We start from the raw sequence: 18,636 nt of genomic DNA on the forward strand, positions 1-18,636 counted from the left end.
ATTATAGATATGTATGTGTAGAGCATCATCACTTTTCTGACAAAGGTCTGTATAGTCACAGCTCTGGGTTTTCTAGTGGTCATGTATGGGATGTGAGAGCTGGACCATAAAGAAGGCTGAGTGCTGAAGAATTGATGCTTTTGAGCTGTGGTGCCGGAGAAGTCTCTTGAGAGTCCCTTGATCTGCAAGGAGATCAAACCAGTCAATCTTAAAGGAAATCAACCTTCAATATTCATTGGAGGAACTGATGCTGAAGCTCCAATACTTTGGTCACATGATGGGAAGAGTTGACTCATTGGAATAGTCCCTGATCTTGAGGAAGACTGAAGGCAGGAGGAGAACAGGACAACAGAGGATGAGATGGTTGGATGGCATCACCAACTCAATGGACATGAGTTTGAGCAAGCTCCAGGAAATAGTGAAGGGCAGGGAAAACCTGGCATGCTGCAATCCATGGAGTCGCAAAGAGTCAGGCACAACTGAGCGACTGAACTGATGGATGTGTAGGAAAAAAACATGTAAAGGATTTGGTATTGTCTGCAGTTTCAGATATCCCCTGGTGGGGTCTTGGAATGTATCCCTCAGATAATTGGGGATTCCTATAGTCCTTTGCTATATATTGAGTGTCTAGCCTGTGGGAGGCATTGCTGGATGCTGGGGATGAGATGTAGGTCTGAAGTTGAAAGTTCATAGTGGGATCATTAAAAGACATATCGCTTTTGATTGTTAAAACTATTGAATACATAGTCAAGTCCTGATAATGGGTGCTGATGCAAAGAAGAGATATCTGAGGTCTAAAATGGTAAGTAATCTTTAGAATACAGAGACACACACTCACACACACAGCCTGTGGGCTTGCTGTAAACGCTTAATATCTTTTGTTTACATGATTGCTGTATCCTTTTGATTGGCTTAGCTGTTTTTGTTCACCTAATTTTTTTTGATATAATTAGCTGTGAATCTAAACTTCACTGGATCAAGTTATCCAGATAGGGCCTTCTTTTTCAGAGGTAGTGAGGTGTTGATGGCTATGGACAGAACTTTCAGTTTAAATCATTTTCTAGCCATGTGGCATTAGGCAAGTTGCTTAAAACTCAAAGTCTCAGTTATATCATCCTTAAAACTGGTATAATAATAAATTCTAATGGAGTTAAATGTGAAAATGTATTTAAAGTGCTTGGCAGAGTGTCTGATACCTGATCAGCTATCAATTATTTTATTATCGTTAAGTTACTAAGTGGATGCCAGTTAATGGTTCAGCCAAGCAATAAACCAATCAGCAAGCATTGATTAACTACTTATGATATGTTAAGGATTAAGGGCCAGGGAAGTGGGAATAAGACCTACTGCAGAACTATGTTGATTGGATGTTTTGAGCCAGAACTGTGTTGAACCACTTGAGATGACAATCCACAAAGGAGGAGCCAACTTGAAAAGAGCTGGCATTTCCTGTTGAACAAACAGGAGGGTGGGTTTGTAATTATGTTTGCTATTTGAAGAGAGGAACCAAATCATGATTGTTTTCCTATTCCTAAGATTAGGTACAGAGCTTGACATATGGTAGGTAATTTACAAGCAAATTGTGGACAAAGAGACACGAATGTGTATGCATACATGCTCCTGTGTTTGCGTGCGTGCTCAGTCGCTCAGTCATGTCCTACTCTTTTGTGACCTGGTGAACTGTAGCCTTCCAAGCTCCTCTGTTCATCCTTGAATTTCTTGGGTTTCCCAGACAAGAATACTAGAGTGGGTTGCCATTTCCTCCTCCAGGGGATCTTCCTGACCCAGAAATTGAACCCCTGTCTCCTGGGGCTCCTGCATTGGCAGACGGATTCTTTACCACTTGTACCACCTGGGAAACCCTGCTTACGTGTTTATGTATAGATAAAAAATGTGGTAACCTGTGGCTATAGATGTTTGTTCATTCTCTCCTCCTGTCTCTCTCTCCCCTTCCCTCCCTCTCTTCCCCACTCCTCGTTTCCCTTTCCTTCAGTGAGTGTCTATGTGTTGGCCAGTCTGGGGGAAATAAAAACAAGAAAACAGGACAAAAATATGTCCCATGAAAAAAAGCCCATGACTTATATCCCAGAGATTCCTGCTATCCAACCAGTGCAGTGAACTTGATAAATAGGGCCCAATTGAAGGATTTATAATCCTAATGAAGAGATTTCCGATCAAAAGGGTCTCTATAGAACCATTGCTTATAGATTACGTAGGCTATCTGGGATGCTTAGCTAACTCATATGATACTTGCTTTTCTCCATTATTATACTTTAACTTCGTTTTCTATTATTAGTTCTTTTGGGAGATGTGAGTAGCTGCAATGAAACAATTAGGAGGTGAATTGTGAGACAATCTAAGGCAATTGCAGTTCACAGGAAAGTAAACATTGAATAGATTAGGGTTTGCAGAAATGTGCTTTTGTTCCTTCTCATGAAATCCGTTATTTAAATTGTTTGTGAAGTGACATGTAGCAACGAATTTAAAGCTATGGCTGTATTGGTTAAAAACTCTTAAGAAATAATTTTCTTATATAAAATGTGGATCTTTAAAGAGATGATTATAATTCAAATTTGCAAGTGTGATGATGATGCCATTTTTACAAAAGCTGGAAACTGAGGCTGAGAGCATAGTATTGTGACTTGCCCAACATTGCACAGCTTGTGTTGGAAACAGGATATGAGCACAGATTTCTTGTGTTTTCCCCTTTATTTACTGCCAGTAAAATGACTCACGTTTCTGTCTTTTCATTGATTTCTTTAGTGCTGAATTTAAATTTGTTGTTATTATAGTCAACAGATTACCATATCCTTTCTTATTTGTTTTTAGTCTGTATAAATTTTGGATTAGAAGTCATCAGTAATTTTTTTAGAAAAGTCTAATTAAAACCTGATATTTCCACATAAGAGATATCTGTGACTGGAAAAAATGAATCAGCATTGTTTAATTTCGTTTTGTTTCTAATTTGACCATCTGTTTAGGATTGTTCTTTTTCATGAGGTGAGAAAATGTATATGATTGTCAGATATTTGTTCTATAAAATAGTCACTCTGCTAAAATCACAGTTTTACATTTTTTACCAAGAACTCCTTGATAGTAGCAGGCAGAATTCTCTGGTTTTTTTTGTTCCCCCCCGACAAGTATGAGAAAGAAGTAGAAGTTAATGAGCTGTTGACTTGTAGCATTTATTTTAATGATTACACTTTGGGCCATTTTTAGGCAATCTATACTCTTTCTTTGGTGCTTCATCTTTTTTACATCGTGTGAATAGACTAAATCTATAACTTCTACGTATTAATTTGAGGGCAAACTTTAAACCAGACACTTTAAATAAATACTAACTAGGATAATATGAGTAATTTCTTGTCAGATTTCTCCCAATTAAAAAAAAACAATGAAAATAATAATAAAATGGTCAAATTGAAGGCAAAATTATAAATTTATCATTTGTTATTTGTGAAGTGCTTTTAACTGAATCCCTGATAGTTGTTTTTCCAGAGTAGTCCGTCCTTTTTCAGAGAACTGATGGAAACACCAGAGTGTTACCATGTATGAATCACTCAGCCAGATGTTAGGAAATACGTTTAGAATGCATCGATGGAGTGACCTTACATCCAGCTGTGGTGGAGGGAGGGGCAAGACCCACAGATGCATGAAAGGACATTTGGTCTCTACTTCCCAGACTGAAGCAGCTTCCCTGGTGGCTCAGATGGTAAAGAATTTGCCCACAGTGTGGGAGACCTTCATCCCTTGGTGAAGGGAATGGCAACCCATCCCAGTATTCTTGCCTGGAGAATTCCATGGACCAAGCAGCCTGGTGGGCTGCAGTCCATAGGGTCACAGGGTCAGACACGACTGGGTGACCAACACTTTTACACTTCCCCAGACTGAAACGAAGGTGTGGAGAAGCCCCTTCCTACGTCTTTCCCAGTGGCAGTGAACTCTCTACCAACCATTTACAATCTAATCGGTTGGTTTTAAGTGAATTTAAGGAGGGACATCCAAGTTTGTGTCTTTATGACCCCTGATTTGGATTTGACTTTGAAACATTCCAAGTCATTTTGAACGGCTTCCCTGGTGGCTCAAGTTGTGAAGAACCTGTCTGCCAATGCAGCAGGTATAAGAGATGTGGGTTCGATCCCTGGGTCTGGAAGATCCCCTGGAAGAGCATATAGCAACCTTTTCCAGTATTCTTGCCTGGAAAATCTCCTAGACAGAGGAGCCTGGCGGGCTACAGTCCGTTGGGTCACAGAGAGTCAGACATGACTGAGTGACTAACACTTCACTTCCACTTTTCAAGGCATTTAATCTTTAACTTGCTGTCAGTTCAGTCGCTCAGTTGTGTCCAACTCTTTGTGACCCCATGGACGGCAGCACACCAGACTTCCCTGTCCATCACCAACTCCTGGAGTTCACTCAGACTCATGTCCGTTGAGCCGGTAGTGCCATCCAACCATCTTATCCTCTGTTGTCCCCTTCTCCTCCCGCCTTCTATCTTTCCCATCATCAGGGTCTTTTCAAATGAATCAGTTCTTTGCATCAGGTGGCCAAAATATTGGAGCCTCAACTTCTGCATCAGTCCTTCCAGTGAATATTCAGGACTGATTTCTTTTAGGATTGACTGGTTGGATCTCCTTGCAGTCCAAGGGATTCTCAAGAGTCCTCTCCAACACCACAGTTCAAAGGCATGAATTCTTCAGCGCTCAACTTTCATAGTCCAACTCTCACATCCATACATAACTACTGGAAAAGCATAGCTTTGACTATATGGATCTTTAACTTACTGAGTGGCTGATAACTACAGGAGTTGACAAGAAAGAAGTCTTTGGAGCATTTTTCTCTAAAATCCTGTATTGCTAGTTTGGTTTCATTTCCTTGTGAAACTGTGAGTGATATCCAGAGTGTAGGAGTTAGACTGAATGATAGTATGTAGTTGCTTGGGGTGTGTCAATTAGCCAAGAGGAATCGGCCACCTGAAGGTTTCTACTGCCTGTGTGTCAGTGCTTTGCCAGATGCTGAGCAGGCCTAGCTTGCCTTGTAGACCCTGAAAGATTCATACGGTGAACGTCCAGCTTTGTTTACATGGCGTTTCTTTTACCACCATTGAAAGCACTTGTTGACTTAGTCCATCTTTTTCATTTACTGTTGAACAAGCAGTATTCTTTAAATTTATGATAAGCCAGTATGTAGAAGGTGCTTATTGTATACATGAGTTATATTATTTGGCGATTTGTTTTTCCACTTTTTTTCCCCATAGCCTTTCATAGGAATAAATGTATACTTTAGCGTCCTGCAAGGAAAAAAAAAAAGAGGAGAGAAACAAATTCTGTTGGTTTTCTAAATACACTGTAAGTTTATAAATATTTTTCTGGAGGTGAATGGTGCAGTTTTTTCTTTTGAAAATTAAACAGTGTTCCTTCCAGATGCATAATTTGAAACTCTAGTTGTTTGTTTCCTGTCCATGTTTTGTTTCAGAAATAGAAATGCATCAAAAGTGGCTGATTTTAAATAGCTAATGTTATTTATGTTTCCAGGCATTGACTTAAGAGAAATAACGTCATGATTACAAAATGATCCTAAAGATTAATGAATGTGTAAAATACCTTCTAGAGGCATTTTTGTTTTCAACTGTGAATATTAATTACTAGGGATGTATCCTAACACCTTTTTGATTGTGCTACCAATCACTTTTGTATTGTTCAATATTCTTCTAGAAAAAAATTACTAAAAACCCTGAGGCAAGAAGTGAAGAGGAACTAAAAAGCCTCTTGATGAAAGTGAAAGAGGAGAGTGAAAAAGTTGACTTAAAGCTCAACATTCAGAAAACTAAGATCATGGCATCTGGTCCCATCACTTCATGGGAAATAGATGGGGAAACAGTGACAGACTTTATGTTTTGGGGCTCCAAAATCACTGCAGATGGTGACTGCAGCCATGAAATTAAAAGATGCTTACTCCTTGGAAGGAAAGTTATGAACAACCTAGATAGCATATTCAAAAGCAGAGACATTACTTTGCCAACAAAGATCCATGGAGCAAGGCTATGGTTTTTCCTGTGGTCATGTATGGATGTGAGAGTTGGACTGTGAAGAAGGCTGAGTGCCGAAGAATTGATGCTTTTGAACTGTGGTGTTGGAGAAGACTCTTGAGAGTCCCTTGGACTGCAAGGAGATCCAACCAGTGCATTCTAAAGGAGATCAGTCCTGGGTGTTCATTGGAAGGAATGATGGTAAAGCTGAAACTCCAATACTTTGGCCACTTCATGCGAAGAGTTGACTCATTGGAAAAGACTCTGATGCTGGGAGGGATTGGGGGCAGGAGGAGAAGGGGACAACAGAGGATGAGATGGCTAGATGGTATCACCGACTCGATAGATGTGAGTTTGCTAGTAAACTCCGGGAGTTGGTGATGCATAGGGAGGCCTGGCATGCTGCGATTCATGGGGTTGCAGAGTCGGACGCAACTGAGCGACTGAACTGAACTGAACTGAAGAGTAATTTCCTTAAATGGGGTTTGGAATTTAAGTTTGAATTTCCAGTTTTTGACTTCTGTTTTATGGATAACTTTCCCAAGCCTGCCTAAGACCAGGTTATAGATTGGAAAGTCTTTCACACTCAAGTTTTAACATGCATCAAACATCTATCAAGTTTTCTAATTATGCCGTTACTTTTTTCCGTTATCCCAGGTGGCGGTAGTGGTAAAGAATGTGCTTGCTATTGCAGGAGACTTAAAAGACATGGGTTCAGTCGCTGGGTCCGGAAGATCCTCTGGAGGAGGAAATAAATGGCAACCCACTCCAGTGTTCTTGCCTGGAGAAATGTCGTAGACAGAGGAGCTTGGTGGGCTACAGTCCATGAGGTCACAAAGAGTTGGAGAGTACTATAGCTCTTACTCTTACATACTATTAGTCATAATTTCTTCCCTCCTTTGAAAGAAATATTGTAAACCATTTTCTTGCAGAGAGGAAGGAAGGGTCTATCTAACTAAAAAAATAGCATTTTGATTTTAATTTTCTAGAAGGTATTACTTCTAGAAGAAGTAATTGTTCTTCTGCTTTCTAAATACATATAGAGAACTATCTTACTCTCTCACAGATAGAGCTCATACTTAATGTACTGATGAGTACTTAACTCATCACAAGATCTTACTGGGTCTATCCTCAAGATTTATTCTGATTCACTTCTTACCACTGATGGGCCCTTTACTTTTGTGACATCAGCTTACCTTAATTGTTATAATAACCTGCTAGTGATAAGGTGCTTGCCATCAGTGATATTTACCAATTAGTGTATTCCAAAAACAAACTTACTGAAATACGAGAAGTTATTTAAGTTTAGAGATTCTAGTTTTTTCTTAATTTTTTTTTCCATTGTATAGTTGGGAACTACTATGCTTGGCACATAGAAAATGCAGTTAAAAAAAAAAAAGAAACACAAGTGGAATGATTGGAACATAAAAGGATATTCATGTTTCAGAAAGATTTATCGATTGCTATGTGAGAGATTCTTTTCTCTTTTTTAAAAAAATTTACTTTTCATTGAGGTAACATTATAACATTATATAGATTTCATGTGTACAACATTCTACTTCTTATACACTGCAGCATGGAAGTGAAAAGTGTTAGTCGCTCAGTTGCATCTCACTCTTTGTGACCCCATGGACTAGCCCGCCAGGCCCTTCTGTCCATGGGATTCTCCAGGCAAGAATCCTGGAGTGGGTTGCCGTTCCCTTCATCAGGGGATTGTCCCAGCCCAGGGACTGAACCTGCATCTCTGCGTCTCCTGCAATGGCAGGTGGGTTCTTTCCCACTCATGCCACCTGGGAAGCCGTATGGGCATGTAAGTTGTTTCTATATCATGGGCTGTTGTAAAAAATGCTTCGGGCAACTTTAGGGGAACATATATTTTCTTTGGATAAATATCCAGAAGTGGGATAGCTGGATCATAGGGTAGTTCTTTTCTTATTTTTGGGGGAACCTTCATACTGTTTTCCATAGTGGTTATACCCATTTACATTTCCATCGTCAGTGTTTGAGTGGTGCTGGGATACTGAAATGAAGAGGAATCATCTTTGCCCTAGAGGAACTCACAGTTTGATGAGGAGACAGACATAGAAGACACACAGAGTTACAGCAGAAGCATATATGAAGTACCAGAGGAATGTACGGACAGAGCACTCAGTATTCCTAAGAACTTGGGTCACCTTCTGTCATTCTAATATTAGGTGCATGTTATTGGACTTTAATAGCAAGTAAAAAACTTGGTGTATGACTTTGCCTCATCCCCTCTCACTGAGTATTATTGGGCTCACATAGGTTGAGTTCGTGCACTTTTTCAAACTGATCTGAACTATTGTTGCTTTATTCTGTTTTTATTTTTGTAATACCTATTCAGGTATTTAATATATAGCCATAATTTAAGAAGTCCACAGTCATGTAAGATCTAACAAATGTTTCAAAAAAGTAGTTACATGTGATTGCAATCAGTGTGTTATTTATTTGTTGGCTGTTTTGCAAGACAGCTTGAACTGCAGGTTAGTCATTTTCTAGATTAAACTCTTTGCAGATTTCCTATAGAATCCATGGTAGATCCTTTCTTTTAGTCACTCGCAGTGTCTGCCCTGGTTGGCATTTTGTATCGTATCCTAGCTTTCTTGCAGCTGAGTCAATGCTATTGGCAGAAGTAATGGGAGCCTTCTTTAGAGAGTCAGATAAATGGCTTCCAGACAGATCCAATTTTAGTTCAGGATAGTTTCATAATTTGCCTTGTAATGCTAGTGTCCTGGATTTAAACCTTAGGCATAATAGTTATCTTGAGTTACAGAAATACTCTTTCTCAAAACTTTTTAGGTAATGTGTGCTGGTCAATAGTTTCAACACACCATGCTTCTAGCAGTCTTTAATTACATTTTATTAGTTTTAATCTTGGCCTTAAACATTGATTTCTAAATTCTACCACTTACCCTCTCTCTCCCCCACCCCCGATCATGTATTATAGATGGCCCTGGGGCTGAAATATTGCATGTTTATTCAGGTTACTTTTCAGTAAAGGAAAAACATTAGTTTTGTAAATTAATGATTTATTTAATGGTGTGCCTGTGTTTTATTTGCTATAATGTTTCTCTTAAACTGTATGAAGAGCTGGTTTCATTTTATGTAATAGCGGTATTGGAAATACAGTGACTTTTCCGGAACACGTAAGACATTGAAGGAATCTCATATGCTTTTACCAAGGAGATAACATTTTGGATATGCCCTGGTTTTTATTGCAGTCATTCTGTTTTCATTAAGATCATGTCTCCTTGTAATCTTTATAGTCTTTGGGAACATGAATGTTCTGATTAGAGGAGCATTTCTTATCCTTTGAATTATAGGTTCAGTGATTAAGCCAGTGAACAGTGTGTGTGGGGGGAGTATGTGTGTGTGTGTGTGTGTGTATGTATGATGACATTGTGAGTATTATGATTTTTGTTTCCTGTCGATGAAAATGTCAACAATGTAAGCCCTTCCTGTCTATAAGTGGAAGCATCAGGAAACTTTTGCTGTCTTGACCATGGAACCATACTTTTAGTGTGGTATTAGTTATACTTTTAAACTAAACTCTAGAGGAGATTATGTGTATACAAGGTGCATCTCCAGCATAGAGGAGAGTGATAGCCTGTAAAAATTTAGGGTATTGTGCCTGCTAGGCGGTTTTCCCTCTTGTTGTGGTTTACCTCCCTTTTTTGTGCCATTGCTTCATATGTTTCCATTTGTAGTGATATGGCTCATTCAGAAATGTTTTTGAGTTATTCCTTCTACTTTATGACTACATTAGTCCCTATATAACCTCCTGATAATTTTTTTGAGATTTTCAAATTGGCTTTCTAAACTACAGTTTTGAGAACTCAACCTTTTGTAGTGTTTGAATAGAGAGTACTAGTGAAGAAGTCAGGGGACTTAGTTTATGGGTTATTGGCTCTTTGACTTTCGTCAGGTTTCTTTGAACTTTGCTTTCCTTACGCATAAAATTAACGGTGGGTTTATTTCCCTTGTGGCTCAACTGATAAAGAATCCGCCTGCAATGTGGAAGACCTGGGTTTGATCCCTGGGTTGGGGAGATCCCCTGGAGAAGGGAATGGCTACCCACACCAGTATTTTGGCCTAGAGAATTTTATGGACTCTGTAGTCCATGGGGTCACAAAGCATTTGACACGACTTTCACTTTCACTTCTGTTTTCTAAGGTGGTTCTTTCTTAGATTCAGTCATGGTCTATTGATATCCCTCTTCTTGGATTGTATAGACTGTTACAGTCAGCTTCATCTAGCCCCACTCCCCTAACCCCTGCAAATAATCTCCTTATATTCCTAAGACCCAAGCATTTGTGTCCTTTCACAGTGAAACATTGAAGTTGGACTATCTATGTCTTCCATATCTTTAAATAGTCTCTGAAATACCTTGTTTTACGTCTGGTTCTCTAGAAATATGGTAGCTTTTGGTTCATGTTGTTGTAGAATTACTTCTCCCTCTAATTTCACTAGAAGGCCACAGAATAGCCATCATAGTGCCTAAATATTGCCATCTGCCTTTATTAACCTATGTGGCCCCAGTGAGATGGTTGATTGAGTTAATGTCAACCAGTTTAACTTCTTCCCATAGAATTAGCTGGACTTGCCCCAATGGTGGGCTTCTGAGGTGGCACTAATGGTGAAGAACCCACCTGCTAATGCAGGAGACATAACAGACATGGAGTTTGATCCCTGGATCAGTAAGATCCCCTGGAGGATGGCACGGCAACCCACTCCAGTAATCTTGCCTGGAGAATCCCATGGACAGGGATCTCATGGACAGGAGCCAACAGGCTACATTCCATAAGGTCGTACAGAGGCAGACACGACTTAGCACACACGCGCACCGCGTTGGTAGAGTTATTTCTGAAACATGAAACAGGGAAAAACAGCTAATTCTTTCGGTGTCACAGTTAGTGTTCAAATTGATATTCTCAAGGCAGAAGAACTGGGATAAAACAGAAGTGCTGAAATTTGTTGGCTCTCTGAGAACAGGCGGCTTATCTATCTCATTTGCTCTATCCCTGACATTCAGAAGAGTGTATTGCCATAGTAGGCGTTCCATAAAGATTTATAGAACCAGTGAAAAAATTAAATTACGGTTGCTTATGTACAGAGTGGAAGAGCTTATTTATTATAACTCTTAGATTTAGGGTCTTGGAGGACATGCAGAAAGGATGGAGAACCAGTATGGTGCAGCATCTGAAACCTAATTAAGTAAAAGAACACGGACCTTTACCCGGACAGTGAAAGATTTAATAGGGCTGGAGGATTCACTTACTTGCTTTAATTTTTGACTATAGCACTTAGACTCAAGTGGAAAGATTTTGCATTTGTATCAAGTACTCTTTTCCTTAAAACCTGAGGTGGTCATGTAGGTAGGGGTTGCATAACCATCTGTCATAAATGTCACAGAAGGGGATCCTGAAAGAGTGGGTAGTTGAACCCACTTATTACTAAGGTTCATGTGAGTTTGTAGCTCTCTGAGTTTTACTTCAAAGGGAGATTAGACATGGCATGCTGTCTTGCAGAGGATAGCGAAGTGGGTAATGAAATTTTCAGCCTGTGCTAAAGTGTTTGAACTTGTAGATTCTTTTTGACAGGATCAGCATTTCTTAAGACTATAAAAATCTGGAAATAGTTTTGTCTTCTTTTTAATGAGTCAAGTAACAGAGAGCACAGAAAAGTCTAAGCTCTCAATGAGGGAAAAGAGAAAAGAAAAATCAGTTAGAACATTATTGTGAATCATGTGGATTTAAAGTATAAACGGTTGTTCCCTAAGTATGTTAGCCACCCTTGATACAGTATTTTCTTTATTAACACCGTGCCACAGGCCTGCGGCAGGAACACTGCAGCCTGTTTGACTGGAGGACTTTGTCTTATGGAGGAAACCTAGCGCACCTCAGTGACCTCTGAGTGTATAGATCTGCATGGTAACTGATGAGCTGGCCTTTACAGTGTTGAGTTTGTCTTCAAAAATGTTTAAATCACTTATTTAGCAAAGTGGAGGATTTTGAAGATGGCTGTAAATGTTTTGTGATCTCCTGAAATTATCAGTTTCTTAAGGGAGACAGATGCATGACCAAATAATTTTATTATAGCTTAATGAATTAAAAAAAAACTATGGTGTACATAATGTACTCTGGGAACCTTCTGCATTGGGAGATCAGAAATGAAAGGAGACTGGGGTTTGAAGGAGAGACTTTGAAAGATAAGAAGCAGAGGTAGGTAGGTGCATAACTATACAGAGGCAAGTATCCTCAACTAGGGACTTGGCAGTAAGGTTTCTCTCTAGTAAAAAACTATGAAATAATCCATTATTGTCAGAGCCAGGCCACAGTGTTAATTTTTGTGAAAGGTTTGTAGATGAAGTTAGACTTAGCAGAGTATCATCTGAAAAGATACCATATCCATCAGGAGGGAGAGTGTGGACAAAGGAGAAAGGGAGATATACTGGAACAGTCTCCATCCGAACTCTACCCAAGAGAATGGAACACTCCTGTTGCTGTGATTTGAAAGCCCTGACATGTAGTTGGACATGCCAGGCTGCCATTAGCGTGATGCCGTTTAAATGTTGTTTCATGAAACAGACTCCTCTGGTCAGATTTCCAGTTCATTAAGCAACATTCTGATTATAATTTGCCTTCCCAGCTAGATTGGCCTACAGGGAGAAAACATGCTGGTTTACGCCGACGTGAGCATTCTGATCCATATGGCAGTTACGGTTCTCGTTGTAAACAAATGCAGTAAACTGAGTGATATCTAGTCTGTCTGCTAGTCTCTTATGAGCTTAATATGCTCCATTGCTGAAAGATGACTTGCATCAGAGGACCAGAATGCAGTGGAACTCCAGCTCCTAAGTCTACAGAGTTGAGCTCCTGGCCAGGAAGATGTACTCATTGAAGGTAAACACCTTCTCAGGGCTGCTAGCTCCATTTTGAAATAACACAATTTCAGAGTGAGCTGTTCAGATGAGATGCGGCTAGAGGGGACGCATGTAGGTATTCTTGAGAAGCTGCAAGTATGAGAGAGTGGAAAGGAGGGAGATGAGGCGGGAGAGAAGAGCAGAAGACAGGCTGTGAAATGACTTCTTTTGTAGGGAGAGTGTTTCATTCATTTTTTAAAAAGTAAATTGAATTGCTAGGAAATTCATCTGTGATTATTCTGCTCAAATACCATTCTGTCTTTCGTGATGAATTTTCATTGAAAAAGCCTTTTGTTACTTTAAATTCAAGTTGATTGGTTGACCATATAATATTCTGCTTATGTTGTGTTCACTAGGGTAGGTGAGGATCATTAGGCTACTATGTGATGACTGAAGGCATAACTAGCCAGCCATCGTGACTTTTTGGTCCGCTGTTTATCCTTACAATTCTAGTAATTCTGTCCTTTTCCTCTAAACCTTGTGCAATACCACTTGAATGTCTCTAACAAATTTCTAATGAAATTGTGTAACCCTAATGGTGGAGAGTTGTTTTGACTAGGGGCCGTCCCCAAGACTTGTAATCTCTTACAGGGTTCTTGAGAATCTCCTTTTCATGAAGTATATTTACTTACTTGAAAAGTAGCTCTTTCTTAGCTCTATCAAGTTTTCATGACTCAAAGCCTTTATGTAGTATGACTGAGTTTGGAAACTTAGATCTTTTGAAATGGTGTTTTGATGAGATAAAGGTAGTAGTAACACTTTTTTTTCCCCTGAAATGAAGAAACCTACTTACTTGACGTTTTGCCTTTCCTAGTGTTTTACTAATATTTATGGAAAACTCAAAATTGGTTTGTGGCATTGGCTCTTACTCTGATCCATTAATGGCACTGTGTTATTAAAACGGTGAAGGATTTTTTAAAACTTCTTTTTTCTTTTGGTAGCAGAATTACTGTAGTATTTTTTATCACATATCTGCTCGCTATTTCACTCATTATTGTACTTCTGAATTCTCTGTTACTTGACATCAGTTAATGAGGAAGAATAATAAATTATTTTGGTAAAGTCAAGGGACAAAGTCAGATCTGTTTTTTAATATTGCTTCTTTGGGTTTGTTGTACAGATATAACATGTGTTTCTTGTCTTCACTTAATAATTAACCTCTGATTTTATTTCTTACCAATGCCTCTAGGAAAAACATATAACCAATGAAGAAGAACACCGTAGGAGGATGGAAGAGGCCAGATTGCAGCTCAAGGATCAACTTCTTTGTCTGGAGACTGAACAGGAATCCATCCTTGGGGTTATAGGAAAGGAAATTGATGCAGCTTGTAAAACGTTCTCCAGGGACTCAATGGACAAATTGAAAGTAATTATGAGTTGCTATGTGCCTTTCAGTTAGTTTCCTAATATATAATTATAATAGGATTTAATGCATAGTTACCTGGTCATCACATTTTTATTTCAGAGAGTTTTATGGAACAAAATTACATTCTACACTTTTTAGAATGAGCTATTTTATCTATTGCACAGTCATGGTGAAAGAAAGTATGCTGTTACTCCACTGAATTGCTTGTATGTCACTCTGTAAAAGAAAATGTCTTACAAGAGAAAGCTTTCAAGTCAAGAAGCCTGGATTTTGAATTTTTTATTATCATAGGCATGATAATAAATTTATTGTTATTGGTATATTACTGGCTCATATCTACTGAGTGCTAGCTATATTACACATATTGTTGTAATTACAGTATATACGTTCTCTCTCTATTCTGAAACCACCCTGTCCTTTAGATACATTTTAGGCAAGAGAAAGCAAGACTTGGAGGGGATAAGTAACTTGCCCCTGACCATGTATCTAGTCTAAAGCTAGAATTAGGACTTCAAGTATTGGGTGTCTAATTCTGGAGCTTAAACAAGTATCTACCATGCTATTTGCCTTCCCTGTTTAAACAAATTGCATTTTATTTAGTTTTCCTGTCTCTAAAATGGATTATTGCCACTAAATTTGTAGTCCTAGTGAAATAATAAATAAAAATGGTAGTCATGGATATTCTTAATTCCTTGAAGTAAGTACCTCCTTACACTCTAGGTCCTAGTACTGCTAAGTTATATACAAAGAGCATTGCAGTGCTTTGGTGTGGTATAACCACAGTACATTATAGTTTAGCCCATCATTTCCCCCTGTAGTTGTTTCATTTGATGCTATAACAGCATTCAAATTATTGTATTATGCATTAAGGTTTTTTTTTAAACCTTTTCCAATATTTTGTCATTCATCTTTTTTCTCAAATAAAATGTTTTTCCCTAAACTACTTTCCTCTCTTTTTTCCTGTTCTTTCTACTCATCTTTTTTTTTTTTTTCTTAAATAATGTTTTTAAGAACATAAAATGATATTCTACACTTGTGCTTTAGGATTTAGCTTTAAAGGAAATATTTCAACTGGCAGAATTTGATGAAGTTGATGGAATTCCTACAGTATATATTTTGGTATACATTTTTTTTTTAAAGTTCAGATGTCAATTTGAGGGGACTGTGAGTCAAATACGAGAAGTAATTGGCTTTAGGGGAAAACTTTTTCTGTCCTGTTATAACTCTCGTTTATTCTGTTCCTTGCTTAATACTGCTTTATTTTTATTTAGAACTTATTTACATATATTTAAATCCTTGAAATCATAATTTTATCTAGAAGATTCACAGATTAACTATCGAATATTTATTCTGTGTTTCAGAATTTATGTCAGAATGGCTTGTTTTCAGTCAAGTAGAGATATAAAAATAGAAACATTGGATTGCATTATATATAAACCATGTTATTTACAGACTAAAACAGGTCAATTACAAGCTAAAGCATGGTGTGTATGTTGCACATTGCTTCAATATTTTATTTATAAGATTCAAATTATCCTTCCAACATCCTATTATGAAAAGTACCTTGTTCTTTAATAGGCTTTCAAGACTGTGGTGATAATGGGTCTTTATACCTCTTTACCTGGAGAAAGACTAATTCAAGTCCAAGTGATGGGTGGAAAGTTAATCTATGAGAATGGAAATTCTTTTTAAGAGTTTTTTTAAGAATGCATTTTTTTTTTATTGTGGATATTTTTCCATTAATAACTTTTGTTGTTTCATTCCTATTAAAAAAAAGGAATACTCAAGAACATAACATTTGTTCTTAGCTCACAGAAACCACCAAAGTGTTTATTAAAATTGATTTTTTGCTTTGTAGTTCAGAGATGTAGGTGAGGTTGGTGGTCTTTGTAAAATATTTTCAGAAATGAAGTAATTCCAATCATTCTTGGTCATTTGTTGATTTTTGAAATATTGCTGATGAAATTTTCAGCCATTTTATGTAGAAGTGACTATTATGGAATGGACCGAATAAGAGATATGCAACAAAAGAGTCTGTGAAAAGTCTTTGGGAATGTTGGCATTATTTCTAATTATAGTTTCTTTTTTCAGCCACCATATTTATTATGCATTCCACACTAGTAAGTGCATGCAGTGTTTGAAAATCTGTTGTTAGACGCTTACAGAACAATTAGGAAAGTGTCTGAATTAAAGGTACAATGTTTTAGTCTTTGTTAATTCTAGAGATTTCCCCCTAACACTTGGTCAGAGTAGTCATTTCTTTGTAGAGCATGCAGAGGATAGCCTTTGGATCAAGACAGATGTAGATTCAAATTGCAACTCTCCAAATTGCTAATGTATGACCTTGGATGAGTTACGTAATCTCTATTCTCTCTAAGAAATCATGTCCTATTTATAAGTTGGGTTATTATGAAGATAAAAAAGATATAGAAGGGGTACATCATAGTGTGATGTACATACTAAGTGTATAGCAGGATCGACTAATGATTTCTCTCATTATTATGCAGAGTTTTTTATAATGTACTGATATTGCCAAGTGTATGGCTTCTGTTTCTTTAATCTTTTTATGACAAATAACTGTTATCTTAATAGACTTTGTGCTCTTGTCATAATAGACTTTGAAGTGTATTTATTGATAATTACATCTTGATATGCAGTTAGTAGTGAAGTGATAATGGTGTTCTGTATGCCTGATATTGTGCTAACATCCATTTTATTTAATTTATACCCTGGCCTCATGAGGTAGTTTACTCACTTTATAGATGATAACCTGCAGCTTAGAGAAAAATTAAGTCACACCATTTATAAGTGATTAAGTGACTTTTCTTAAACACTAAACTATATGTAAATTTATAAAGCATGTTGCAAAATATAAACGTTTTATCTCAAATTATTTTGGTCTTTAATCTTGAGTACTGTATCTTAGGTCACTGAAGACTTGAGTTGAAGACATAGGTCAATGAAAAAGAGTAATACAGAATAACATAATCAATGATAAATGGATGGTTACAAATATTCAACACAGTAGAGAGGTAGAAAAGGAAAGAGCACTGTGAACTAGAGAGATTAAGAAAAATCTCATTGAAAAGGCAGGAAAGGCATGAGAATTGAGTGAGATCTAGATAATGAGAAAAAGGGATGATGGAAAGGTTATATAAGACTACAGCACTCTTGTGCGTGGCATGTGGTCAGCACTCGCTGTACATTTATCATATGTCTAAACGAATTACCTAATGCTGTTCCTTAGGGGAGTGATGTGCATACACATCGAGAAGTGTAGAAGTATTTGAAGATAGGAACAGACATTGCATGCAGAGGGATAGGATATTTTTAAGCAGAAAATTTCTAGGAAAAACTGATGCAAAAATTCCATGGGTAGCACAAAGTTCAAAGAAGGGAGGAACTGAGAAAATGGTTTGTGTTTAAAATTTTGAAGTCACTGACAAACTGGGTACACTTTTGTCAGTAATACAGCAGAACTAGCTGTTAATGTTATAAATGAGTTGGTGTGAAGGCACTCAGGGCATCTAGTGTAGACAACCTATTTATTGTAGAATTTTGTTACCATCATGAATTATAAAGCGATGTTGGTGTAAAGTTATATTGATTAGGTTCTGTCAGTTTTATAAAAACCATTAATGAGACAAAATAGCCCTCATAGTATAAAATTGAAGAAGGAAAAATGAGACAAAGAATTAAGTTTTATGTAATTACATCCAACTCACTGTGAAATATATTATCTGGAACAAGACTGAGGAAAAGACACAAAAATGAAGTGAACTGGTGTAAGTGAGGCTGCTTGCCATGCAGAACTCCATGGATCAGCCTCAGAGATTCAAGCAGTAGTAGCACTTGAGAGTTGATTCATATGTGTGTATGTGAGCTAAATATTAGTGTCAATACATACTTCATACATGGATACATATATACATGCTTAAATAAATAGACATTAAATAAATAATGGTTTGGAACTGGTTTTATACTTGCTGTGAAGTTTCTTTTTAAACCCTTAGGTTTAGAGACTAAACTTTTGGATATAATGGTGTACAATCTTCATTTATGTAAATTCACTTCAGGGAGGTACCTACTATTAACAGATGACTTCTCTTTTTTTGTAGGTTTTTTCATCTAGTCCTGATATTAATTATGACCCACATCGCTGGTTAGCAGAGAGCAAGGTAATTAATCTTGGAATCCTAAAGCTTTCATCATGTTTATGACCTTCAAGGCATCCTATTTGTCCTAGTCATGTATTTTGATATGTAACTAAACATATGAAAGCCTTAATAGTTTAATATT

General features: G+C 37.6%; 1 protein-coding gene across 1 annotated transcript in view; it reads left to right on the top strand.

Moving 5' to 3' along the window:
- CEP128 (centrosomal protein 128) overlaps positions 1-18,636 on the top strand; it is a 466,954-nt gene that overhangs the window by 188,688 nt on the left and 259,630 nt on the right. The window contains exons 16-17 of the mRNA XM_018053897.1: positions 14,161-14,337; positions 18,456-18,515. Coding sequence (XP_017909386.1) covers positions 14,161-14,337; positions 18,456-18,515 — 237 coding nt within the window. The remainder of the gene's footprint in view (positions 1-14,160; positions 14,338-18,455; positions 18,516-18,636) is intronic.

Source organism: Capra hircus, chromosome 10, assembly GCF_001704415.2.
Source record: "Capra hircus breed San Clemente chromosome 10, ASM170441v1, whole genome shotgun sequence".
NCBI lineage: Eukaryota > Metazoa > Chordata > Mammalia > Artiodactyla > Bovidae > Capra > Capra hircus.